Here is a 27,567-nt window from a genome sequence, read left to right as displayed (position 1 = left end):
TGTATGTGTGCAACTGACTGTTCCTTCCTAAGTGGAGTACTTTGCATTTTTCCTTATTGAATTTCATCCTATTTACTTCAGATCATTTCTCCAGTTTGTCCAGATCATTTTGAATTTTAGTCCTATCCTCCAAAGCACTAGTAACACCTCCCAGCTTGGCATCATCTGCAAACTTTATCAGTGTGCCATTTATCTAAATCTGTGCCATTTATCTAAATCATTGATGAAGATATTGAACAGAACTAGACCCAGATCTGGTCCCTGCAGGCCCCCACTCAATTCTAGATTACTTCTCTCTGGGAACAGTTTTCCAACCATTTATACACGCACCCTGCAGGAGCTCCATCTAGTCTATTTTTCCCTAAATTGTGTATGAGAAAGTCATGTGAGACAGTATCAAAAGCCTTACTAAAGTCAAGGTATATCACATCTACCGCTTTCCCCTTATCGACAAGGTGTGTTAGCCTGTCCAAGAAAGCTATTAGGTTGGTTTGACATGATTTGTTTTTGACAAATCCACGCGGACTGTTACTTACCACCTTATTATCTTCTAGGTATTTGCAAATTGATTGCTTGATTATTTGCTCCATTATCTTTCTGAATACTGAAGTTAAGATGACTGGTCTGTAATTTCCTGGGTTGTCCTTATTCCTTTTTTCTAGATTGGCACTATATTTTCCCTCTTCAATCCTCTGGAATCTCTCCCATCTCCCATGAGTATTTGAAGATAATCGCTAATGATTCAGGTATCTCCTCAGTTAGAGTATTTTAGGATGTATTTCATCAGGCCTTGCTGACCTGAAGACATCTATTTATCTAAGTAATTTTTAACTTTAACGTATAGGAATAAAGTATGTAGGCCAAATTTACAGGATAGGAAACTCATGGGCAGAGAGTAGCCAAGCGTGACCCTGCCCATGCTCCGCCCTAAGGCCCTCTTCTGCATCCTGCTCTTCCCCCCTGGTGTCCCTGTTCTTCTTGTCACCCTTACTCAGCCTCTCTCCTCAAGTGGGTGGGGGCTGGGGCTAGGGTGAGCCTGCCACCTGCCCAGGACTTGATGTGACTGGGGCAAGTGCTGGGGCCATCGAGCGCTCTGAGGCTGGGGCTGCCTGTCCAGCCGGGACTTGGGCTGGCTGGGGCAGGGCTCCTCCAGCTGCGGTGGGGAGCTCAGGGCTCCAGCAGGAGAGGGGCAGGGCCTTGGGTGGAAGGAGCAGGGCTGAGGCCCAGGGTGAGCTTCCCCGAATGGGGTGTTCACGCGTCACCCATGGGGAGACCCTATCCTGGGAAGCAGTGACTCTGAAAAAGATTTGGGGATTATGGTGTCAGAAAATGCGTCAAAGCTGTGTATCCTACTTGTGCCTTGCTATGACCTGTGAGTCTTGAGAACACGACTGAGGACATGATGGAGTCTGGCACTGCTTTGAAGAAGTATTTCATTTCAGGACAACTATTCTAGGTGGCAGTCACCAGACCCCCATTAAGCAAGAGGATCTAAGCATTTGCCGAGGGGCGGTGAAGGGAGAGAGACATACCAAAGTCCATTTATGCTTGCCCTTTTTATGAATGACGGGACAATGCTGGGAGCCAGGAAACAGTAGGCTAGCAGTATTTCAGTAAATCTCTAGGGAGCTAAAGAAACAACTTCTAAACTGAAATACATTCTCCCTTAGGGTCCTTTTCCCACCATTAAGTCCAATTATTTTTTAAATGGGGGAGTATAATCCTCTAGGGATTCTATAAATATGTTAATGAGGCTGCATAGTCCCAGTTGTCCTGTTAAAAGAATTCACTATAGAAAACTAAGACCATTTCCTTAATGGAAGTACCAGAAGCTTTTTGCCTGCAAGCTAGATGTCACTGTACACTTTACTCTTGAATATCTAAATAATGCTTGACTACCTGTAAGTACATCAAAGCTTAATGTCTTAGTGGTTGAAATTGACCACTTTATTTTTTTAACTGTGGATGCTGCAGACACTTAAAGCATCATTTGCAATTACTTCTAAAGCTGAGAGGCCAGCATCAAAAACATACACAGGGTTACTCCCTGCTAAAAAGGAGTTTGGCTGAGTGGGAATCAGTGAGTAAGCATTTTATTTTTCAAGTTTCTTTCTGACTAGCTATTTTGAAATGAGAATTATGAAAACGTTACCACTGCTGAGTACATAAAATTGGAGTGACTGATTAAGAGCTGTAAATGTAGGAACAGAAGCCAATCCTTGATGAGACTGATTGTGAGGGAACTGAGTGATTGTAGTGAAAAAAGGTATAAAAAGTTGGCAGAGCAGTGAGAAGATGTATGTGCGCGAGAGAAAAGGTTGAGATGGAAATAGGGTGAGTCAATATAAAAAAAGAATTTGTTCTGAGTGAAAGATAAAGAGCGAGTGCCAGATCTTCTCCTTTGCAACTTAAAAAGCCTGCCAGTGAGCACTGTACTGACCTGCTGCCACTCCATTACCTAACCCTTCTTGGAGACAGCCTATGGCAGAATATATGTTGCAGGAAAATTGGTCCTTGCGATATGGTCGAATGGATATGATAGTAGCTAGCAGTAAGATGTGGTTTTCGTTCCTGGGTCTCCTGCTGTGTGACTTGGGGCAAGTCACTTTGCTTCTCTGTGCCTCCCGCCCCAAATTGTCAATCTTGTCTGTTTAAATTGTAAACTCTTTGGAGCAGAGATTCTCTTGCTAGCTGTTGTTTACCTATACAATGGAGCCCAATGTTGGTTGAGGCCTGTAGGCACTACTGTGACACAAATTATAAGGGTGCAGATCAGCAGCCTTCCATGTGCAGGAAGTTGTCTTCAAGGCCCTTGCAGTTACTAACATAATGCACCCCAAAGGTCTTGAAAGGAAACTGGAGCGTCACAGAGAACTTGTAGCAAGGCTGGGGATTTCTGGTCCTTAGAGTGCAGTTGAAGAATAGGTGACTAGTCCAAGACCACACAGCAAGTCAGTGGTAGAACAAGGATTAGAACTCAGGGAGTGGCAGGTTTCCAGTCCTGTGCTCTGTCAGTTGAACTGTGCTTCCACTTTCTGCCTCCGGGAGTGCAAATACACTTCCTTGAAGCATGGGACACTAAAGGGGAGGATGAGCAAGACAGAGAAAGATTTAAAAATATAACCTACCATTGTTTCATCTAATGTACCCCAGAGAAACCTTACCTCAGAAATGGCAGCATCCTTCCTTCAGTTATGGAAGCCACTGTCATGGTTGACAGAAAGAACACTGACAGACAGTTGTCCCTAAAGACCCACTTTCTAGTGGAAGGAAGGGGAGGCGGATTCCTCACCCACCGAGGTAATCTTTACAATAGAATGGAACCCAGTTTGCTGTATAATAAAGGTGATGGTTGTAAGAGATCCTCTCATCATCAGGAATATCGACAATTAGATGTGATGGCAACGAGGACCATAAGATAACTTTTCTACCAGGTGCAAAGATGTTGGAATCTCAAAATCATATGAGTAGATTTGTAAAGGTAACAGTCCAAGATGAAGACAGAGAAATGTTGATGTTGACAAGTGCATGATAAATCATGTTGGAAGGAAATGTTCAAATCACTTATACCAATGGATGTTATGAGTCAGTTATACTCTCAAACTAGGAATAATGTTTATATCATCATGGTCAGCTCCAGATATGATCACATCTGCTCAATGCATAGTGTCAATCAGCAAACCAAACAGTACAGATTGATTTCATTTGTCTTTTGATACCTTTTAATAACTTCCTCCTGTCCAATCTGCACAACATGACACAGTGTCTCTAAACTTATGGCACTCTCCTCTCCTGTTGTCCCTGCCCCCAAAAGTCCCAGCTCTCTGGGCTCCAGCCTGTGCATAAAGATATTAAAAGTACAAAAATTACTTTTCTAAATTTCCCTGGCTGAAAATATTCAGAAGCTTGCCAGCTGTGAAATGAATTTCCCCCTCGTCCTCTGTATTGTCTGTGATTGCTTTACAAAAGTTAAATAGTGTATATTGACAAGCGTAGTCTTCTGCAATGAGACTTTTGTGCTGTTCCTCTTGGCTCTAGTAATTAAAATAATGACTGTTTTATACTGACCAGGTATATTTTGGGAGTTGTATGCCTTCCTCTGGAACATCAGGATACCAGAGGCAACCTAGCAGACTAACAAGACCAGTGGTTTTCAAACTGTGGGTCGCAACCCAGTACTGGGTCGCAGAATGTAAGGCACTTGGTTGTGGTGGTGCTGCCCAGCTAAGGTAGGCTACACCCCACCTGTTCTGACACTGTGCTGTGCCCTGGAAGTGGCCAGCAGCAGGTCCGGCTCCTAGGTGGGGGGGCCATAGGGCTCCGCGTGCTGCCCCTGCCTCGAGCATTGGTTCCCGGCCAATGGGAGCTGGGGGGAAGTGGGCGGTGCCTGCAGGCGAGAGTCGTGCAGAGCCACTTGAGCGCCTTCACCTAGGAATTGGACCTGCTGCTGGCCACTTCCAGGGTGCAGCGTGGTCCGCGGTGCCAGGACAGGCTGGAAGCCTGCCTTACCACCCCCGCTATGCTGCTGACTGCAAGCTGCCTGAGGTAAGTCCGCATCCCAACTCTGTTCTCCAATCCCCAGCCCTGAGCACCCCCAAAACCCAGAGCCCCTTCCTGCACCCCAAACCCCTCATCCCCGGTCCCACCCCAGAGCCTGCAACCCCAACACCCTGCCCCAGCCCAGAGACCCCTCCCACACCCTGAACCCCTCATTCATGGCCCCACCCTGCAGCCCTCACCCCCGCACCCCTACCTCTGCCCCATCCCTGAGCCCCTCCCACACCCCAAACCCCTCATCCCCAGCTCTGTTGCGTCACGGGCATCAACAATTTTCTTCAACTGGGTCACCAGAAAAAAAGTTTGAAAACCACTGAACTAGACCATTGGTCTGTTCCTATTTTCCCACAAATTTGGGGCTTAATCCTGCAATCAGCTGCTACTGTAGCTCTCCTTACTTCCATACAGAATCCTACTGAAATCAAAGGGACTTTTTTTTGGTTTAAGGATATACATGGTAGTAAATGTTCACATGATCCATTCCAGGATAGTATCAATAACCTAAGCCTAGTCTTAAATAAGAGGTTTGTTTTAATCTCTAGATTAATACATGCTAGCCTGAGCAGAACCTTTAATGTATTCCATTAATTTTTCCTGTAATATGTTGAAACACGAATCACTGCTCTAATCTGGTGGTATCCATTTGATTTAGCATTAAAATGCTGTATGCAGATCTAGTCTTTTAGGGTATTTCTGTGTAATCACATACATCTCTATGATCTAACCATGCTGTGCAAGGAATATGGTTTCAAAGCAACACTTATCAGAAAACAGTTTAATCACAACTCGCAATTTATTTAAAATAAAATGCAGTTGAAAGAGGCAGTTAAGACAATAAGGGAAAACAATGAGACTTTCAGGGAGTTGTTTAGTTGAGGTGGTTTTAATATTGGATGAACGTATTCTTTGGCACAAAGATGGATTCAGCCAAAGCTTGAGATGGGCAATAATAATTTTCTTTTTTCCATGTAAAGAAGAAAACCTTTCATCTGTCATTGCAATGTGTAAGGTTCATCATGGTTTAGCTAATATGGTACCCAGAAATGAGCAGATTGGGGGACTTCTTTAACCTTGATATGTTGTTTGCCACAGCTTCCATGCTTTCAAAGTTGTTGACACTTAGGCGTTGATGAAAATCCCACCCTTGATGCTAGGAATTTGAACTACTTGGAACCTAGTTTTATGTTCCTAAAAGCTCCTGAGGGTTATATCTGGCCACCCCTTTCCCCAATACCGTCTGTTTTTTTTGTTTTGTATCTCTTTCCTCTTAAACATGAAAGATGGCCACAGCTGGAGATGGGACATAGGGTGGGGAGGTCCAGAAGTGGCAGTGAGCATTCTCTCTCTCTCAGGGGGTTGGCTGGCTCATTTTTGCTCATATGTCCAGGGTTTAACTGATCACCATGTGCTGGGTCAGGAAGGAATTTTCCCCTAGATCAGATTGGCAGTGACCTTGGGGTTTTTTCAGTTTCATCTCCAGTGCATGGCTGCTGGTCACTTGCCGGGATTATCTGGGTATATCTCACTGAATCTTTTCCCTGCCATTTTGGGGGCCTTAGGCACTTGTGCACGTTGGTCCCTCTCATTCTCTGTATGTGGCACATAACTCTAGTCTCCTGTGGGCTGTAATACTTTGGTCTAATTTCAGTTGGGTCCAGTGTGCAGTTGCTGGGTGGAGTTGGTGGCCTGTGATATAAGGAGGTCAGAGTACAGGCTAGTTGATCTGGTGGCCCCTTTTGGCCTGAAACTTTGACTCCAGTGCTGCAGCCCATTCCAGGCACAAAAGTCCCATTGACTTCAAAAAGATTTGCACAAAATGCAGGATAGGTCTGGGTGCAGGCCCTTTGCGCTCTGATGAATTTCACCCACAGTGTTGCCTGCTGTGCTTGGGCTCCATAAACCCATCCCAGGCAAGGTGATAGGATGCAGTATGACAGTAGGAAAGGGGGGTAAATTTTTGTGCATTTTGTGATGAAGAACCAAAAGCTATTGGTAGCTGTCACTGTATAGGGTTGCCAACTTTCTAATCTCACGAAACCAAATACCCTTGCCTCACCCCTGCCCCACCCCTTCTCTGAGGCCCTGCCCCCTGCTCAGTCCATTCTCCCTACCCTCCCTCACTCACTCATTTTCACGGGGCTGGGACGGGGTTGTGGTGCAGGAGGGGATGAGGGTTCCAGCTGGGGGTGCGGGCTCTGGGCTGGGGCAGGGGATTGGGGTGCGGGTTCTGGGGTGGGGTTGGGGATGAGGGATTTGGAGTGCAGGAGGGGGTTTCAGGCTGGGGGGTGGAGCCAATGGGTTCGGAGTGTGGGAGGGGGTATGGGCTCTGAGCTAGGGACCAGAAATGAGGGGTTCAGGGTGCAGGAGGGGGCTCCAGGCTTGGTCGGGGGGATTCGGTGTGGGAGAGGGTCCGGGGAGCGGGCTCCAGGAAAGAGTTTGGGTGCTGGCGGGGGCTCAGGGCTGTGGCAGGGAGTTTGGGTGTGGGAGGGGGTGCAGGCTCCAGGAGGAAGTTTGGGTGTGGGAGAGGGCTCAAGAATGGGGCAGGGGGTTGGGGTGTGAGAGGGGGTGTGGGGAGCAGGCTCGAAAACGGGACACCTGACAACCTTATTACTGTACCTGTTGTGGATCACAGCTGAGAGAGCCAATTTCAGGTCAGACTAACAAAAACTGGGCAGACACTCCCACACTGGTGTTTGTTCTATAATCAGATTTAACAAACCAGCAACAAATGTGTGCTGGTGGATCACTATACTAGCTTAATATGGAGCCACAAGCAGTCCCTTCAGACCCTCCAGCAGCCCATATTACCACTCGGACAAACTGGACTTCTGTGATGAAAATCACCACACATTAGGTTCTTCCAGCCCCAAGTCAATGGATGCTAAGGACCTTACACCAAAAACAACGTTGTAGCCAATCCTTTAGTAAACTAACTAAAGACTTAACTAAGAAAAGAAATGAGCGTTATGAAAAGGTTAAGGCAGATGAAACACATTACAGTTGTATCAGAGTATGTAGTCCAAAATGTTAGCAGGAATGTTAAATCTGCTAGTTTTCTGTAAGTCTCTTTGGATTGACCAAGTAGCTTTGGGGACCTCAGTCCTTTTGTTCAAAGCTTCCCTTGTCAGAATTAACAGTTCAGAGATGGGGTAGGAAGGAGGTGGCCAGAGGCCTTTATTTCCCCTTTTTATATCTTGACCCTTTTTCTGGAAAAAAATCCTGGCTGTGTTACAGGTCAGGCAGTTCCATGGCATATGTGCTCTGCCATCAGTCCTTCATCTGAATTGTGGATTCTAGCTTGCACCTTTGCCTACACGCTGTCTGAGGGGTCTTAAGGGACGACATGCATGTCCTTGTTTACACTTCTTTGTTATTTCTAAAGAGCTAGCCTGTGGGTGTTTCTCAGACCCACAACATGTTTGAGTTACAAACTCAGAGCAAATTTTCATAACTCCACACACAGCATCGATATACACATTATAACAAGATAATAATATTTAGCAGATTAGAACTTTTCCAATGATGCTTCACAAGGCATATTTATACAACATTTCACAATTTTGTAACAGTGTTGACCATATTAGTGTAGACTGTCACCTTCCCTGTTAGACTGCATCACAGTACTTAAGAATGAAAAAGACCTACTAGATCATGTGCTTCTCCTTGCAATGCAAGATATAGTCCCCTTATAGAAAACTTATTCGATGTTAACACCCTTAACTTTAGTTTTAATTTTCATACAAAGTGGCAGCAAACTAGACAAAATAAGTGAATATTGCAAAGATAAAGACAAAGATAAAGACAAATCCTTGAAACTAAGGAAACAGTGCAGTGCAAAGTGGGGGTGTCGCTGACCTTTTTTGATAGTACAAATTTTAAAAAATGTGCAATGCAATTAACTTCGGCACACAAAAAGGTACAATACAATTCATCATTGTTCAAAGTACACAATGAACCTCCTCATTCTAAGCAATGGAATACAATGTCTGCATCAGCTATAACTATTAAACTATCATTCTTACACTGTTTCTCTCATCATTGCAAAGATTTGGGATATAATTTTGAGAAGTAACTGATTTAGGATCCTGACTGAAAGTCAGTGGGACTTAGGTGTTTTTGAAAATGTGACCTGTGCTCCTAAGTCACTTCAGGGCTATTGAAAACTTTAGCTTGTGTAAAATGTCAAGGATATGTATTTTTACTCATCACAAAGGTCCTGATCCAGCTAACCATTAGTCAAGTGAACACACTGATTGGGCCTAATTCTCTTCCATTTACATAGATATTACACACTTCTACAAGTTGACTGACTTGTGGGGCTACTCCTGACTTACACTAAGAATCAGGCCCATTGACTTCAGTAGTACTAAGGGCATAAAAGTAAGAGGTACTCATTAAACTAATACACATTTCATTTAGCCCTCCTGAATTCATTCACTTTCAACACACGTGAATATTGATTCCATGAAAATAATGTACGGGGGGACGGGGTTGGGAGGAAAAGGCCAATTTTAGAGTATCTGTGTGCTAACCAGAAAATTAGATTATCCTGAAATAGAGGAGTATTTATAACTTTAAGTGTATGAATGCAACATTGATTTTGCTTTGTTATATTTGTAGGGTCTCATGACTCCTTTAGCTTCTACATCGATGAAGCCTCTCCAGTTGGACCTGAACAACCAGAAACTGTCCAGAATTTTGTCTCCGTATTTGGGACTGTGGCTAAAAAGTTGATGAGAAAGTGGTTGGCAACACAGACGATGAACTTTACTAGCCAGCTGGGTGCAGGTATACGATATTTTGATCTCAGAATTTCCACTAAACCCAGAGACCCTGACAATGAACTTTACTTTGCTCATGGGTTATTTAGTGCCAAAGTCAATGAGGGCCTTGAAGAGATCAATGCATTTCTGACTGACCACCATAAAGAAGTTGTCTTCTTGGACTTCAATCATTTCTATGGGATGCAGAAATATCATCATGAGAACCTGGTCCAAATGCTCAAAGGCACGTTTGGGAATAAAATGTGCCCGGCTATATTTGCCCAAGAAGTAAGTCTCCAGTACCTGTGGGAGAAGGATTACCAAGTGTTGGTATTTTATCATAGTCCAGTGGCTCTTGAGGTACCATTTCTTTGGCCAGGGCAGATGATGCCAGCTCCTTGGGCAAACACAACAGACCCAGAAAAACTGATTCAGTTTCTTCAGGCATCAATCATTGAGAGAAGAAAGAAGGGCTCCTTTTTTATATCTCAAGTGGTGCTGACCCCCAAAGCTAGTACTGTGGTTAAGGGTGTTACTAGTGGACTCAGAGAAACAATCACAGAAAGGTAAGTTTCTGGAAAGCACTGTGTGTTCAGATTGATTGTGCTCATTAACTCTGCTTTTATCGCTCCTGTTATGGAAGGTTTAGCATTTGTTTTTTCTCTGCTATGAAGAATTAGAGTCAAAGTTCAAAGGTATCTTAAAGCATTTAAAGGAAACAATAATGAAAGATGAGTGCTTTTACCTGGAAAGAGAATTTGCACTAAAGCGTAAACAAAGTCCTCATTGTTTCTGGATACTTTTTTTCCCACATTTTGTTTCTTACCATTTAACACTGCAAACATTTATTCAGAAAATGTGCTTTTTAGATATGGGCAAATCTATGCAATAACTGAACCCAGCCTGGGTTTAGTTATTGGCTCTGGGCACTGGTTCCAGGTACAGGAGAAAGAGGGATCAATTTCTGTCTCTTAACAAAGCCAGACAGTGTAAAATTTTCTTCTTTACAAACCTTCACACATCCAATGGACAGACATAGGATGGAGCCACACATCCTTCTTTGTTTAACTTCACACATCATATCAAATGTGGCTGGACTCTTTTTAGAGTCTATTTCCTTCCCAAACACTCAGGCATTCATCATATAGAAAGGGGTAAGATTCCCTGTGGATCTAATGCATGCACAAAGTGAACAGAAGGTTGACAGGTTATTAGCTGTTACATTATAAAAATCTGTGCGCATATAAGAAATTTCTGACTGGACAAATCACAACCAATTTTCACCAAGGCACCTCTCTGTGGCTATGTGCCTGCCAAATTTCAGGTGGCCACCACACTACCATTATGGCATGTCTACACTGGAATCAGAAGTGATTGCATCATGTGTCGACCTACTGGAGCTAGCTGTAATCTAACTAGCTCATGTACCAACAGTGATGAAGCTGTGGCAGCACAGACTTCAGGAAGGGCTCACCACTTGAGTATGTACCTGCCCGGGACCCTGAGTACTTAGCCCATCCTGAAATCCGCGCTGTTGTGGCTTCCTGGCTCTTGGTACCTAGGCTAGCTTTGATCCATAGGTGCTGCAGTCCCACTTCCAGTTGCAGTGCAGACATACCCTAAGGCACATTGCAAAACAAAACAGTTATAATGAGGAACAATGGTCTGTTCCTGGAGAAGGAATTTTCTTCCAGGGCAGATTGGAAGAGGCCCTGGAGGTTTTTCGCCTTCCTCTGTAGCATGGGGCACGGGTCACTTGCTGGAGGATTCTCTGCTCCTTGAAGTCTTTAAACTACGATTTGAGGACTCCTACAAAAAAACCTCACACCTATATCTGTGCTATTGGAGTGGTGGGTGAAATTCTGTGGCCTGCGTTGTGCAGGAGGTCAGACTAGATGATCATAATGGTCCCTTCTGACCTAAATATCTATGAATCTATGTTAATGTTTTGTTCTCTTTGCAAAGATGTGCATATCTTGGGAAGGTCCAGAGGGAATACTGTCTCCTTCCATATGATGAATGGCTGAATGAATGGATGAACCCGCTTTTCCCAAATAATTGTGGTGCACACCCCCAAACCCTCCCTCGTTGAAAGGGGATGAACTGTTTTTATGACAGCTTTCCAAAACAAATTCAGGCTGGGAAAAACAAGGTTAAACTTCAGCCAAAATGATAAGACAGCAAAAAAATGATATAAGTACTGTAAATGAAAATGACTTCTTCAGAACAGAAATGCTTGTGCTACCTGACCCACAGATATTGCTACATGCTTCACCGATATAAAATCTGTCAGCTCCTTGGGGAAGGGAATGTCTCTGAGGGTACATCTATACTGCGATTAAAAAAAACCAGTGGCACTGAGTCGCAGAGCCTGGGTCAGGTGATACGAGCTCACAGGGCTTGGTCTTGTGGAGATAAAAGTCTTGCTGTGTAGACATCTGGGCTCAGGCTGGAGCCCAGGCTCTGAGCCCCTCCCCACTGGCTGGATCTCAGAGCCTAGGCTCCAGCTTGAGCCTGTACGTCTACATTGCAACTTTATAGCCACACAGCCTGAGCCGCGTAAGCCCAAGTCAGTTGACCCAGCCAGCTGTGGCTGTGCAGCGGGTCATTTATCATAGTGTAGATGTACCTTTACTGTGTGTCTAGAAAGCACCCCTGTTTCTTTCCTTTGCTTTGTCAGAGGCTTTTACTGTTGAACCTTTAGTAGCACAAGTGACAAACCACCAGTCTCTCACTCATTACTGGAATAATGCTTTTTAAAATTGAAGTGCCATGCGGGGGACGTGCAAGAATCTGTTTTTGTTTCCTCCTGCTCAGAATGGTCTTTTTTGTAGTTGTTTGAAAGAAAATAGGGCATGAATGGAGTCCAGATTTTAATGATTGGTTGAGATTTGTATAATCTGAATCTCTATGTTCTCAGCATCTCATTTATGCATGGAATTTGAACCTATCACTAATTAACCTATTTGAAATGTCAAAAAGTAATTGGGCAGGAATATCTGGCGATCATGGCTTTCAAAACCATAATTGAGATTTTCCCACGAGCCGTAGGTGTGGATCCAAACTGTTCTGAAATATTTATTCCCCCAATCCCTCTTGTAACAACTGCAAGAGAAACAAACTTTCAAGATGTTTTAGAAGTATGACATATTGCCTGCCAGGAAATGTCATTAGTTGTGCAAAAATACTATGTAGCAGGATACAGCCGATGGGAGTGTATGTGAGATCTACACAGTTAATAGCACTGAACTCACTGTGATAACTGCTTTGAAAATGAAGATCAAATATTCCAAAGCTGTAGCCCATGTGACTGTGATCCTGTTCAAAAATAGATAGATGAGCAATCCAAGGAAGCAAAACAATACAACTAAGTATAGAACTCTTCTCACGATCTCTGCATTTGAATTTTACTATTTATAAGCATGCAATCCATACTGCATGTGATGCATGTATGCAAGGCTCATTACCCCAATGCAGTAAGGCACATTCTAATTAATTGCAAAAACTTTACTCTGCCCTTTTCTGAGTGGCTGCGTAGTTCAGATTATGGTGTGGTATGTAGACAGCAACTATGTGTTCTCAGTACTTGTTAATTTATATAGTAAAAACAGCATGCCTGTGCGCGCGCGCGCACACACACACACACACTCTCCCCCCTCAAAAAGAACAGGAGTACTTGTGGCACCTTAGAGACTAACAAATTTATTAGAGCATAAGCTTTCGTGGACTACAGCCCACTTCATCGGATGCATAAAATGGAACATATAGTAAGAGAGAGAGAGATAGAAGTTGGATAAGTTACCATACAAGTTATGAGAGGCTAATTAGTTAAGATGAGTTATTATCAGGAGGAGAAAAAAACTTTTGTAGTGATAATCAAGATGGCCCATTTATACAGTTGACAAGAAAGTGTGAGGATACTTAACTTAAGGAAATAGAGTCAATATGTGTAATGACCCACCCACTCCCAGTCTTTATTCAAACACAAGTTAATAGTACCTAGTTTACATATTAATTCAAGCTCAGCTGTTTCTCGTTGGAGTCTGTTTTTGAAGCTTTTCTGTTGCAAAATTGCCACCCTTAAATCTTTTAGTGAGTGGCCAGAGAGGTTGAAGTGTTCTCCTACCGGTTTTTGAACGTTTTGATTCCTGATGTCAGATTTGTGTCCATTTATTCTTTTGCATAGAGACTGTCCAGTTTGGCCAATGTACATGGCAGAGGTGCATTGCTGGCACATGATGGCATATATCACATTGGTAGAGGTGCAGGTGAACGAGCCCCTGATAGCGTGGCTAATGTGATTAGGTCCTATGATGGTGTCACTTGAATAAATATGTGGATAGAGTTGGTATCGGGCTTTGTCGCAAGGATAGGTTCTTGGGTTAGTGTTTTTGTTGTGTGGTGTGTGGTTGCTGGTGAGTATTTGCTTCAGGTTGGGTGGCTGTCTGTAAGCGAGGACTGGTCTGTCTCCCAGGATCTGTGAGAGTGATGGGTTGTCCTTCAGGATAGGTTGTAAATCTTTGATGATGCGCTGGAGAGGTTTTAGTTGGGGGCTGAAGGTGGTGGCTTGTGGCGTTCTGTTATTTTCTTTGTTGAGCCTGTCCTGTAGTAGGTGACTTCTGGGTACTCTTCTGGCTCTGTAAATGAGTTTTTTCACTTCAGCAGGTGGGTATTGTAGTTGTAAGAATGCTTGATAGAAATCTTGTAGGTGTTTGTCTCTGTCTGAGGGATTGGAGCAAATGCGGTTGTATCTTAGAGCTTGGCTGTAGACAATGGATTGTGTGGTGTGTCCTGGATGGAAGCTGGAGGCATGTAGGTAAGTATAGCGGTCAGTAGGTTTCCGGTATAGGGTGGTGTTTATGTGACCATCACTTACTAGCACAGTAGTGTCCAGGAAATTGACCGCTTGTGTGGATTGGTCTAGGCTGAGGTTGATGGTGGGATGGAAATTGTTGAAATCATGGTGGAATTCCTCAAGGGCTTCTTTTCCATGGGTCCAGATGATGAAGATGTCATCAAGGTAGCGCAAGTAGAGTAGGGGTAGAGAGCTAAGGAAGTGTTGTTCTAAGTCAGCCATAAAAATGTTGGCATACTGTGGGGCCATGCGGGTACCCATAGCAGTGCTGCTGATTTGAAGGTTTTCATTCTCCCCAAATGTGAAATAGTTGTGGGTGAGGACAAAGTCACAGAGTTCAGCCACCAGGTTTGCCGTGACATTATCGGAGATGCTGTTCCTGACGGCTTTTAGTCCACCTTTGTGTGGAATGTTGGTGTAGAGGGCTTCTACATCCATAGTGTCCAGGAGGGTGTTTTCTGGAAGATCACCGATGGATTGTAGTTTCCTCAGGAAGTCAGTGGTGTCTCGAAGGTAGCTGGGAGTGCTGGTAGTGTAGGGCCTGAGGAGAGAGTCCACATAGCCAGACAATCCTGCTGTCAGGGTGCCAATGCCTGAGATGACGGGGCGTCCAGGGGTCCCAGGTTTATGGATCTTGGGAAGCATATAGAATACCCCTGGTCGGGGTTCTAGGCATGTGTCTGCACAGATCTGTTCCTGTGCTTTTTCAGGGAGTTTCTTGAGCAGATCCTGTAGTTTCTTTTGGTAATCCTCAGTGGGATCAGAGGATAATGGCCTGTAGAATGTGGAGTTAGAGAGCTGCCTAGCAGCCTCTTGTTCATATTCCAACTTATTCATGATGACGACAGCACCTCCTTTGTCAGCCTTTTTGATTATGATGTCAGAGTTCCTGAGGCTGTTGATGGCATTGTGTTCAGCATGGCTGAGGTTATGGGGCAAGTGATGCTGCTTTTCCACAATTTCAGCCCATGCACATTGACGGAAGAAATCTGTGTAGAAGTCCAGTCTGTTGTTTCGACCAGGAGGAGTCCACCCAGAATCCTTCTTTTTGTAGTGTTGGTAGGAAGGATTCTGTGGGTTAATATGTTGTTCAGAGGTGTGTTGGAAATATTCTTTGAGTTGGAGACGTCGAAAGTAGGATTCTAGGTCACCACAGAACTGTATCATGTTCATGGGCCTGGAGGGACAAAAGAAGAGGCCCTGAGATAGGACAGACTCTTCTGCCGGGCTAAGAGTATATCTGGAAAGGTTAACAATATTGTTGGGTGGGTTAAGGGAACCACTGTTGTGGCTCCTTGTGGCATGTAGTATTTTAGATAGTTTAGTGTCCTTTTTCCTTTGTAGAGAAGCAAAGTTGGTGTTGTAAATGGCTTGTCCAATTTTTGTAAAGTCCAGCCACGAGGAAGTTTGTGTGGAAGGCTGGTTTTTTATGAGAGTATCCAGTTTTGAGAGCTCATTCTTAATCTTTCCCTGTTTGCTGTATAGGATGTTGATCAGGTGGTTTCGCAGTTTCTTTGAGAGTGTGCGGCACAATCTCTCAGCATAGTCTGTGTGATATGTAGATTGTAATGGATTTTTTACCTTTAGTCCTTTTGGTATGATGTCCATCTGTTTGCATTTGGAAAGGAAGATGATGTCTGTCTGTATCTGTACGAGTTTTTTCATGAAGTTGATGGAAGCTGTAATGTGCATGATCGGTAGTTAAGCACTGAAGCATCTCCTTGTTGATCCTGGAGCATTCTGACATCGCCAACAGTAACACAACACCCAGCACGCTTGTATCACATCATGTAGCACCCACAAAAGAGCTTGCATCTGCACATAATTATTTACACCACCACCGTGCTTGTGCTTGCTCCGGACAAGGCTAAGCATGGCATTTATCCACCACCATATGACTCTACTGTTGCAGTGCCAGTGCAGAGAGCAAACACTGGCTTAGCAGCAACAACCATGCAGTTTGTCATCCCAGTGTAATCCCACAGTGCTCCTGCCCATGCTTCAGTGACTGCTTTGGTAGCAGTTCTGCCACTTACCGATTGGCTGCTTGTAGACCCAAGAGCCATTGACTACTCAGCTAGTCTTAGCAGTGCACGTCCCCCATTCAGGACAGGTCTGCAACAACCGGAGACAAACATGTCTGGTATCTGCTTGGTTCTGTCCCTCCTCCACAGTTGCCTACCTCTCTCTCTCCATCCCCACCCCAGTTTTCCAAAGCAGTAAAGACAGGCTGGAAAATACAACCTTGTTATTATTTAGGGCAGGTAAAACTTTGTAAACTTTGTTTGGTCCTATGGGGATTTATCTGCAAAGCACAAACATCAAAGGATAGCAGCTAACCTAGGGTGCATATGCACAACTACTTATTTACTGGGCTTAGATGCTGCATCACAGCATCTCCCATCCTCCTGAGATCTGGAAAACAAAGAAAGGGGTCATGAGTTAAAGGATACACAGCACACAATCCTTTCCCCACTATCCCCTAGTAGATCCATTTAGCTCCCCACTACACCAGGCACCACTCATCCCACCAAGAACCAGTCCGTCCTCTGGGCCCCCACTGCATGAAGTGAAGGATTGGGGCAGAAGTTGCCAACTGGGCACCACTGAGGAGCTGGCAGGGATAGCTTCCCTGCCATTGCACACCCAGACCATTTTAATCTCTGTCTCCCACAGGGGACCACACGAGAAAAGGGAGCAGTCATTTAACTACAAAACAAAGCAAAACAATGAGTATTAAAACAAGAATAGGAAAAAATATTGAACTTAAAAAAATTGGAATAAGTGAATGACAATAATTAAATCCAGCTCCTAGTTTCCTGGTGCATCGTCCCTACACAAGAATAGCAGTGCTCCTACAATAGTCCTCAAGCTTCTAGGTCTGGAGTTGGTTCAGCGATGGCCTACTCAGAAGGTGAGTCTGTTGCCCTTTTGCCTTGGCATCTGCACTGTGAACAGAACAGATGGTGTATACCATTTCCTGTGTGCACCTGCTCCACGGAGTATGCTGCGAATAGTGGGATAGGTGCAGCAAACCATAGAGACTTCCAGTGCTTGCAGTGCATGTAAGGTTGCCACCCATCTAATTTTTACCTAGACAGTCCAGTTTTTGGCTTCTGTATCCAGGTGCCATTTAGGGTTGCCAGGTGCCCAGTTTTCAGGGACCTAGTAACCCTAAATGGCACCCAACCAAAAGCCCAGTTGCCATGGCGTGGGGGGAGGTGCCAGGTCATTAACCCATGCCAGCCCCTGCTCAGCCAGGGCCACCTCCTATCTGCAGGCAGGCTCCTTGAGACGATCCAGTGAGTGACAGGGGGTGAGGGGGAGAGGAGTAAGTGATGGGGGCAGGGCCTTGGGGGAAGAGGCGGAGCAGAAGGTGGGGCCTCTGGGGAAGAGATGGAGCAGGGGGTGGTGTCTTGGGAAGAAGAGACAGGGCAAGGGCAGGGCCTTGGGGGTCAGGTTACCAGGAATTGGAAAGGTGGCAACCGTAGGTGAGTGCTGCTTGTAGATACAGTGCAGCTCTTTGCAGCCAAGACAAGATGGCTGGTATAGATGCCCTGCACCAGTGTAGCTTGCCCTGGAGCAGCCCCACTTGTTCAAGATGCAACAGAACAAGCCCCCTAGTGCAGATGAAGCTATAGAGAGATGCTGATCAATCCTTCTCAGAATGGAAAATGGTTTTGTTCCCCCACCACTCCCTTTGGCATTGTAGCAGATGTACAATATGGGAGGATTATGGTAGCCTAGATAAAAGGAGTTTATCTATAACAGATACGCTATTTGCTTAGAGGCTTTGCTGTTGATATTGCATATGACTCTCAATGGGACAATAATTTGAAAGAAGGAGAAATTTATAATATCACCTGTCCCTGTTACCCTACACAGAGATGGGGTGGTGGGGGGAGTCTTTTCTTATGAGCTCCCTCATATGACCACAAACTCAGTGCAGCTTGGAATTTTATACAGCAGCATTGGCCTTCAGTGGTTTAATGAAAAGAATTGTTCACATGATTATACATTATGTTTCTTGGAGCTGATAAAAACTCTGAGGACTAACAATATGTTTTCAGGCTTAACATTCTGTCATGCACAGTTTACATGCCAAGAAATATTCTTTGGTTAGCAAACAGAACACACCAAATGAATTACGTTCCCTTTGCTTATTGAATTAACTTGACAGTGAAACAGCTGCCTTTAGCACATCTGAAGGACAGTTGTGAAACAGTCTTTTTGATTCATGTAAAGTACAGCTTTATGTGTATCTATTGTGTTTTCTGACTTTTGGTGAAATTGCCAATTTTATCTGAGCCTGGTAAATGACATTGGAGCTGTTCTTACCCTTGCTGTCTCTGAAGTTGAAGAATGTAGGGTGGAATAACATAGCTCCCTTAGAGAATGCAAAAATGTTGAGGTACTTTTAATGTTCCTGGACTGGAGAACAGAAAATAAGACACAAATCCACCCATCTCTGTAAAAGTAATACTTTATTTCCAAATTAATCTCTAAGGATAATGCATCCCTCAGCAGACACGTGACTAAATGCTTGCCTACCACACTAAAAATGTACCATTCCTCCTTAGCAACCAAGGCAAAGCAAAACAAAAAACACATAAAAGAACCTTCGATAAAACCAAAGCCTAAGAAAGGAGAAAAAGGGTAACTGGGCCAAGAGAGGCTGCCTGCAGAGGGACCATCTCTGACTGCTGTCACAAGCTAAGTAGGGTCAGACCTAGTTGGCATGTAGGTGGGAGTCATTCAAAGAAAAATCCCATGTGCTGCAAGAAGTGGTGTTCACCAGTCAGTAGGTGGCACTGCCATACCTCCAAGTCATTTCTCACCCTAGCATAGCTTTCTATGCTGCTGGAGGTGCAGGCTTTTGGTGTTTGTAACCCAAACCTTGAAGCAAGAAAAAAAAATTTTTTTTTAATTTTCTGTAAAAAAAAAAAAAAAAAAAAAAAGTTACCATTTTTGACCTGATTTACTGATTACATTGGTGTCTTACATATCAACCTGCCTGCTTGGGACCTGAGGCTTCTACACACGCACTACCTCTCTACCCTCATTTTTGTTGACCAAGATTGGTGGTCCTTAGCCATTTTTATGAAGCCAAAGCAGAAGTTCAAGTCCCTGGCATCTGAATATATTTTCTAAAACTGCCCAAAGAGCCAAATTCTTAATATTCCTTTCTCCCTGTGGCTGTTCTGACTATTTAGACTGTAAATTCTTCCAGCAGGGACTGGCTCTTAGAGAGAGTGAGTGAGGGGGAAAGAGAGAGAGAAAGTGCGCTTGGTGGGCACTACTGGAACACAAACACGAATAGTGGCAGTTGCACAGCACTTTCTGGGATATGTCCCACTGTTCATTTTATTGTAGTTCAGGGTATTTCTCTCGTGCTCATCACCATAGCTTCTGTGTATAAGTGGATCAACACAGTTTTCCTTCTTCAGTGTTTTGTTCTCATGTTCAATGCATCTGGAACAGTATAAATGAATGCAGCAGAATACAAAAACACAATGATTTTTTTAAAAGCCTTATATGTGGAAAGCTTTGTTAGGCATCTGAACACATACTAATAACCAGTCAGTTTTACAACCAAGGGGAAATTGTTTTAGAGCTCAACAGTCAAAGTGTTAGTATCGTAGGATTCCACCCCCCCCCCCACCCCCACACATACCTTTTGTGGTATGTGAGTGATTTATAAGAACATTAGACATAGAAACACTTGTTTTGCAACACTTTTGTTAGATCTTATGTACTTGTATAGGTTTTTATATGACCCCATCACAGTAATATCTAAGCACTTGTTATCCCTGAGTATAGGGATGGGGTAAATATTTTTCGTTCTCAAAAATAACTTTTCTTTCACTCGGGGTTATCTTGTCCCAAGCATATGCTTGTCTCAAAGATGAGGTCATGCATACCTCAATACACATGGCTGAGGCAGTGAAACTGCAAATGAGCATTTTAAAGCAGTTGTGCTTTCTTTGCTCTCTCCAATATTACTTAGCTCTGGTCTACACTAGGAGTTGAGGTCGAATTTAGCGGTGTTAAATCGATTTAACCCGCACCCGTCCACACTACGAAGCACTTTTTTTCGACTTAAAGGGCTCTTAAAATCTATTTCTTTACTCCACCCCCGACAAGGGGATTAGTGATGAAATCGGCCTTGCTGGGTCGAATTTGGGGGTAGTGTGGATGCAATTAGACGGTTTTGGCCTCCGGGAGCTATCCCAGAGTGCTCCATTGTGACCACTCTGGACAGCACTCTCAACTCAGATGCACTGGCCAGGTAGACAGGAAAAGGCCCGTGAACTTTTGAATCTCATTTCCTGTTGGGCCAGCGTGGCAAGCTGCAGGTGAATGCAGAGCTCATCAGCAGAGGTGACCATGATGGAGTCCCAGAATCGCAAAAGAGCTCCGGCATGGACCGAACGGGAGGTACGGGATCTGATCACTGTATGGGGAGAGGAATCCGTGCTATCAGAACTCCGTTCCAGTTTTTGAAATGCCAAAACTTTTGTCAAAATCTCCCAGGGCATGAAGGACAGAGGCCATAACAGGGACCCGAAGCAGTGCCATGTGAAACTTAAGGAACTGAGGCAAGCCTACCAGAAAAACAGAGAGGCAAACGGCCGCTCTGGGTCAGAGCCCCAAAATTGCCACTTCTATGATGAGCTGCATGCCATTTTAGGGGGTTCAGCCACCACTACCCCATCCCTGTGCTTTGACTCCTTCAGTGGAGAGGGAGGCAACACGGAAGCAGGTTTGGGGAACGAGGAAGATGATGATGATGAGGTTGTAGATAGCTCACAGCAAGCAAGCGGAGAGACTGGTTTTCCCAACAGCCAGGAACTGTTTCTCACCCTGGGCCTGGAGCCAGTACCCCCCGAACCCACCCAAGGCTGCCTCCCGGACCCGCCAGGTGGAGAAGGGACCTCTGGTGAGTGTACCTTTTTAAAATACTATACATGGTTTAAAAGCAAGCGTGTTTAATGATTAATTTGCCCCGGCATTTGCGGCCAGTACAGGCATTGGAAAAGTCTGTTAACGTGTCTGGGGATGGAGCAGAAATCCTCCAGGGACATCTCCATAAAGCTCTCCTGGATGTACTCCCAAAGCCTTTACAGAAGGTTTCTGGGGAGGGCAGCCTTATTCCATCCACCATGGTAGGACACTTTACCACGCCAGGCCAGTAGCACGTAGCTGGGAATCATTGCAGAACAAAGCATTGCAGTGTATGTTTGCTGGCGTTCAGACAAGATCCGTTCTTTATCTCTCTGTGTTATCCTCAGGAGAGTGATATCATTCATGGTCACCTGGTTGAAATAGGGTGCTTTTCTTAAGGGGATGTTCAAAGGTGCCTGTTCCCGCTGGGCTGTTTGCCTGTGGCTGAACAGAAATGTTCCCCGCTATTAGCCACGGGGAGGGGGGAGGGGTTAGCCACATGGTGGGGGGAGGCAAAATGCGACCTTGTAACAAAAGCACATGTGCTATGTATGTAATGTTAACAGCAAGGTTTACCATGAAAGACTGTACCCATTGTTCTATAAAATGTGTCTTTTTAAATACCACTGTCCCTTTTATTTTCTCCACCAGCTGCATGTGTTTCAAGGATCACAGGATCTTCTCCTTCCCAGAGGCTAGCGAAGATTAGAAGGCAAAAAAAACGCACTCACGATGAAATATTCTCTAACCTCATGCTGTCCTCCCACACTGACCGAGCACAGACGAATGCATGGAGGCAGACAATGTCAGAGTGCAGGAAAGCACAAAATGACCAGGAGGAGAGGTGGCGGGCTGAAGAGAGTAAGTGGCGGGCTGAAGAGAGGGCTGAAGCTGAAAGGTGGCGGCAGCGTGATGAGAGGAGGCAGGATTCAATGCTGAGGCTGCTGGAGGTTCAAACTAATATGCTCCAGCATATGGTTGAGCTGCAGAAAAGGCAGAAGGAGCACAGACCACCGCTACAGCCCCTGTGAAACCAACTGCCTTCCTCCCCAACTTCCATAGCCTCCTCACCCAGATGCCCAAGAACGCGGTGGGGGGGCCTCCAGCCACTCCACCCCAGAGGATTGTCCAAGCAACAGAAGGCTGGCATTCAATAAGTTTTAAAGTGCTGTGTGGCCTTGTCCTTCCCTCCTCCACCATCCCTCCTGGGCTACCTTGGCAGTTATCCCCCTATTTGTGTGATGAATTAATAAAGAATGCATGAATGTGAAGCAACAATGACTTTATTGCCTTTGCAAGCGCTGATCGAAGGGCGGGGGGGTGGTTGGCTTACAGGGAAGTAGAGTGAGCCAAGGGCAAGGGTGGGGGGGTTCATCAAGGAGAAACAAACAGAACTTTCACACTGTAGCCTGGCCAGTCATGAAACTGGTTTTCAAAGGTTCTCTGATGCGCACTGCGCCCTCCTGTGCTCTTCTAACCACCCTGGTGTCTGGCTGCGCGTAAACAGTGGCCAGGCGATTTGCCTCAACCTCCCACCCCACCATAAACATCTCCCCCTTACTCTCACAGATATTGTGGAGCGCACAGCAAGCAGTAATAAAAATGGGAATATTGGTTTTGCTGAGGTCTAAGAGAGTCAGTAAACTGCGTCAGTGTGCTTTTAAACGTCCAAATGCACATTCTACCACCATTCTGCACTTGCTCAGCCTGTAGTTGAACAGCTCCTGACTACTGTCCAGGCTGCCTGTGTCTGGCTCCATGAGCCATGACATTAAGGGGTAGGCTGGGTCCCCAAGGATAACTATAGGCATTTCAACATCCCCAATGGTTATTTTCTGGTCTGGGAAGAGAGTCCCTTCCTGCAGCTTTTGAAACAGACCAGAGTTCCTGAAGATGCGAGCATCATGTACCGTTCCCAACCATCCCATGCTGATGTTGGTGAAACATCCCTTGTGAGCCACCAGTGCTTGCAGCACTATTGAAAAGTACCCCTTGCGGTTTATGTACTTGCCGGCTTGGTGCTCCGGTACCAAGATAGGGATATGGGTTCCGTCTATGGCCCCACTACAGTTAGGGAATCCCATTGCAGCAAAGCCATGCACTATGACCTGCAGATTTCCCAGGGTCACTACCCTTGATATCAGGAGATCTTTGATTGCGTTGGCTACTTGCATCACAGCAGCCCCCACAGTAGACTTGCCCACTCCAAATTGATTCCCGACTGACGGGTAGCTGTCTGGCGTTGCAAGCTTCCACAGGGCTATTGCCACTCGCTTGTGAACTGTGAGGGCTGCTCTCATCTTGGTATTCTGGCACTTCAGGGCAGGGGAAAACAAGTCACAAAGTTCCATGAAAGTGCCCTTAAACGAAAATTTTGCAGCCACTGGGAATCATCCCAGACCTGCAACACTATGCGGTCCCACTAGTCTGTGCTTGTTTCCCAGACCCAGAATCGGTGTTCCACAGCATGAAACTGCCCCATTAGCACCATGATGCCCACGTTGCTAGGGCCCGTACTTTGAGAGAAGTCTGTGTCCATGTCCTCATCACTCTCGTCACCACGCTGACGTCGCCTACTTTCCCAGTGTCGCTTTGGCAGGTTCTGGTGGTGCGTATACCGCTGGATAATGCGCGGGGTGTTTAATGTGCTCCTAATTGCCAAAGTGATCTGAGCGGGCTCCATGCTTGCCGTGGTATGGCGTCTGCACGGAAAAAAAGCACGGAAAAATTGTCTGCCGTTGCTCTGATGGAGGGAGGGGTGACTGACGACATGGCTTACAGGGTTGGCTTACAGGGAATTAAAATCAACAAAGGGGGTGGCTTTACATCAAGGAGAAGCAAAAACAACTGTAACACAGAATGGCCCCCTCAAGGATTGAACTCAAAATCCTGGGTTTAGCAGGCCAATGCTCAACCCAGTGAGCTATTCCCTCCCCACAGTATTCCAGGCAGGACTGAGTCTCCATTAAACTTTTCAAGGTGCCCCTGACAGACGTTACTGAAACAATTGTCGGCTGTTGATTTCACGGAGGGAGGAAGGAAGGGGGGAGCAAATGAATACAAAACAAATCTTGTCTATTTCTTGTTTTGATCCACTCCATCTATCTTTTACATCTTTGGCTGGCAGCAGATGGTGCAGTAGGACTGCTAGCCATTCTCATATCCTGGCTGCTTGGCAGAAGATGGTGCAATAGGACTACTAGCCATCCTCATTGCCTGGCTCCTCGCCAGAAGACGGTGCAATACGGCTGCCGGCAGGACTAAAGAGAATGACCTGGTCGAGTCACTCTATTTTAGTCCCTGCGCCCATGTCTACCCAGGCACTCCTGACCGACCTTACTGAGGAGCCCAAGAGAACCTCGGACATGGTGACGGTGGTTATCAGGCCTGTTGCACTGTCTGCTGCCACTGTCCACAAGGCAATGAGCTGCTGCTGGGTAGCAATGCAGTACCGCGTCTGCCAGCACCCAGGGGACATACGGTGACAGTGAGCTGAGCGAGCTCCATGCTCGCCGTGATATGGTATCTGCACAGGTAACTCAGGAAAAAAGGCACAAAACAATTGTCTGCCGTTGCTTTCACGGAGGGAGGGCCTGACGACATGTACCCAGAACCACCCGCAACAATGTTTTTGCCCCATTAGGCATTGGTATTGCAATCCAGAATTCCAATGGGCGGCAGAGACTGCAGGAACTATGGGATAGCCACCCACAGTGCAACGCTCCAGAAGTCGACACTAGCCTTGGTACTGTGGAAGCACTCCACTGAATTAATGCACTTAGAGCATTTTGTGTGGGGGGAGGACACAATCGACTATATAAAAATGATTTCTAAAAAACTGACTTCTATAAATTCGACGTAATTTTGTAGTGTAGACATACCCTTAGATAACTCTGATAATTCTACAGCTAATAAATGCTGACAAGTGCTGACCTCAAGGATAAGTGCATTTATCTGTATACCAGTCTGGGCTCATCTAGCTGTTTGTACATCCTGTGAAAGAGACAAGTCATTGCTTGCTTAGTCCTACCCTTTTTCAATTGTGAGTTACAAGATGAACGCTAAGATTAACAGAAAAAACCTTTTCAGATTTAGTCTCAAGATGGATTTCATTTATGGTTGATAATGGCTTCCTCCATTATGAAAGAAATCCAACACTGGCTTAGACAAACCATTAAATTAATGACAAAAACTGTTATTGCAAAGTTCGGGTTGCTTGATGGCAGTTTGTCCCCTTGCAGAACATTGAGTTGAGCAAAACCCAAACTTCTATAAATCAGGAAACGCACAGTTCACATTGCCCATGCAACCTTAACTCTGTCCTCTTTCAGCAATACACGAATATGCCCCGTTAACCCACATACCAACCCCAGCAATGAAAAATGGTACAAGGTCTTCACCTCCTTTTACAGCCCATTCACTCTCACCCACAAGATTCCATCTAACACTCTTAAAGGACAAAGTGGCCCATGCCACCTGTCCAATACCCTCTTTCAGCAGTGCCTCAATATGCACAGAGTAGATACAGTGGCCATAGGCACTTTAAAATTCAGGAGGTTCCAGATCCCAGCATACACTCCCACACCTAGCCAACTCCCCAGAAAGTATACCACACGTACACTTTAAGAACAACTTCAAAGCCTTTTACAACTCCCTTACGCTTGCTCCCAGGATACTATCTTAACCTACACTTTCACTTAACCACCATTAAAGCAGTAGAATCCTCTCCGATTCCACCTCAGTGACTGCCGACACTGTCCTTTATAATAGAAGCCCTAGGCCCTGCTACCAGCACAACCCTGCAGAGATCTGCATAGAAATGATGCATATGCATCCCGAAGGCACACGCATATCTCATGGCTTTCCTCACACACATGAGAGGATGGAAAACCGAGATCTCCTCGTATCACAGCCACACTCTATCACACACCCCAAAGTGATTCACAGATCTCACCAACATACCTCAACCAAGCGGAGCTAACTGCTGCCTCCAACATTCAATACAGCTGCACCTGACACTGACCACACTCGTGTTATTGGTGTGTGTGCAGATAACAAATGCTTAGACAGCTCTCATATCCCAGTTAGCTACTGTCCATACCCTTTGTAATAAACCCCTGTGCCATTCTAATTGTGTAACATACACAGTTCTGCACTGAAATGATGCAGACTGGATCCTGAAGGTACACATGCAGCTCTTCTCTTTGCTCACAGATGAGAGAGTAGAAAACAGAGATCTCCTCATCTCAGAATCACACCTCTGTCCCACACCTCAAAGTAATCCACAAATGTACTCATATCACAAACACACTTTTACCAAGCAGGTCCCACTATTGCCTCCACGACATAGTGTAGGTACACCTAACATCCTAACTGCACCTAGAGCATATGTAAATAATTCCCATTGGCTACTGCCAGCTCCAGCGGAAGAGAAGAAAGGTCATGTGGGTAAATGACCCCAAATTTGGGTCATTAACCCTATCCTCTACTCTCCTGAAACACATCAAATTTCAAAGGAATCAGTCTAAGTATGTTGATTTTAGAGAACTTAGAAAGGTTAACCTTTTAAACAGAAATTGTGACACAACCTTAATTAAGATGGCATCACTGCATCACTGTAATAACAGAGACAGTCCCTGCCCCAAAGAGCTCACAGGTGAAATGGTTGATGTGTACAGGATTTGTGCCTGAGTCGGGGCACATTGGCAGATCTGTGGGGTGAATAGATGTTGGGGCACGCTGGCAGAGTAGTTGCAGTGCATTGGCAGACCTGTGGGTTGCAGAGAGGTTGAGGTACAATGGCAGAGCTGAGGCTGCAGGAAGGTTGGGGAGATGCCATGCCTCCCTCACCTGAGTTCCCAACCTCTTTCTTCTCCGCTGTCGTAGAATCACAGAATTGTAAGACAGGAAGGGACCTCAAGAGGTCCTCTAGTCCAGTCCCCTGCATTCATGGCAGGATTAAGTATTATCTAGACAGCGGTTCTCAAAGCTGGTCTGCCGCTTATTCAGGGAAAGCCCCTGGCGCGCCGGACTGGATTGTTTACCTGCCACGTGAGCAGGTTCGGCCAATCGCAGCTCCCACTGGCTGCGGTTCGCCGCTCCAGGCCAATGGGGGCTATGGGAAGTGGCGCGGGCCAAGGGACATGGTGGCCGCCCTTCCCGCAGCCCCCATTGGCCTGGAGCGGCAAACCGCAGCCAGTGGGAGCCGCGATCAGCCGAACCTGCGGACGCAGCAGGTAAACAAACCGGTCCTGCATGCCAGGGGTTTTCCCTGAACAAGCGGCGGACAGGCTTTGAGAACCACTGATCTAGACCATCCCTGACAGGGGTTTGTCTAACCTGCTCATAAAATTCTCCAATGATGGAGATTCCACAACCTCCCTAGGCAATTTATTCCAGTGCTTAACTACCCTGACAGGAAGTTTTTCCTAACGTCCAACCTAAACC

At 45.5% G+C, this 27,567-nt stretch overlaps 2 protein-coding genes across 2 annotated transcripts in view; both read left to right on the top strand.

Annotated features, from left to right (window-relative positions):
* The window catches only part of PLCXD3 (phosphatidylinositol specific phospholipase C X domain containing 3), a 161,719-nt gene that overhangs the window by 90,711 nt on the left and 43,441 nt on the right, over window positions 1–27,567 (top strand). Inside the window, exon 2 of the mRNA XM_074952507.1 lies at window positions 9,178–9,886. Within this exon, the coding sequence (XP_074808608.1) occupies window positions 9,178–9,886 (709 nt within the window). The remainder of the gene's footprint in view (window positions 1–9,177; window positions 9,887–27,567) is intronic.
* LOC141987297 (uncharacterized) lies at window positions 20,286–22,207 on the top strand. Its single transcript, XM_074952508.1, has 2 exons — window positions 20,286–21,115; window positions 21,772–22,207. Exons 1-2 carry the CDS (start codon window positions 20,713–20,715, stop codon window positions 22,149–22,151), a joined length of 783 nt encoding a protein of 260 aa, XP_074808609.1. The 5' UTR covers window positions 20,286–20,712; the 3' UTR covers window positions 22,152–22,207.

Source organism: Natator depressus, chromosome 5, assembly GCF_965152275.1.
Source record: "Natator depressus isolate rNatDep1 chromosome 5, rNatDep2.hap1, whole genome shotgun sequence".
Lineage (NCBI taxonomy): Eukaryota > Metazoa > Chordata > Testudines > Cheloniidae > Natator > Natator depressus.
This window is presented reverse-complemented; position numbering and strand designations above follow the sequence as displayed.

Bases quoted from the DNA above. Each gene is read 5' to 3' on its own strand.
- LOC141987297 (XM_074952508.1), top strand. From the start codon at position 20,713: ATGAAGGACAGAGGCCATAACAGGGACCCGAAGCAGTGCCATGTGAAA. The intron at 21,116-21,771 runs GTGAGTGTACCT...TTTCTCCACCAG, and splicing joins AGGTGGAGAAGGGACCTCTG to CTGCATGTGTTTCAAGGATC.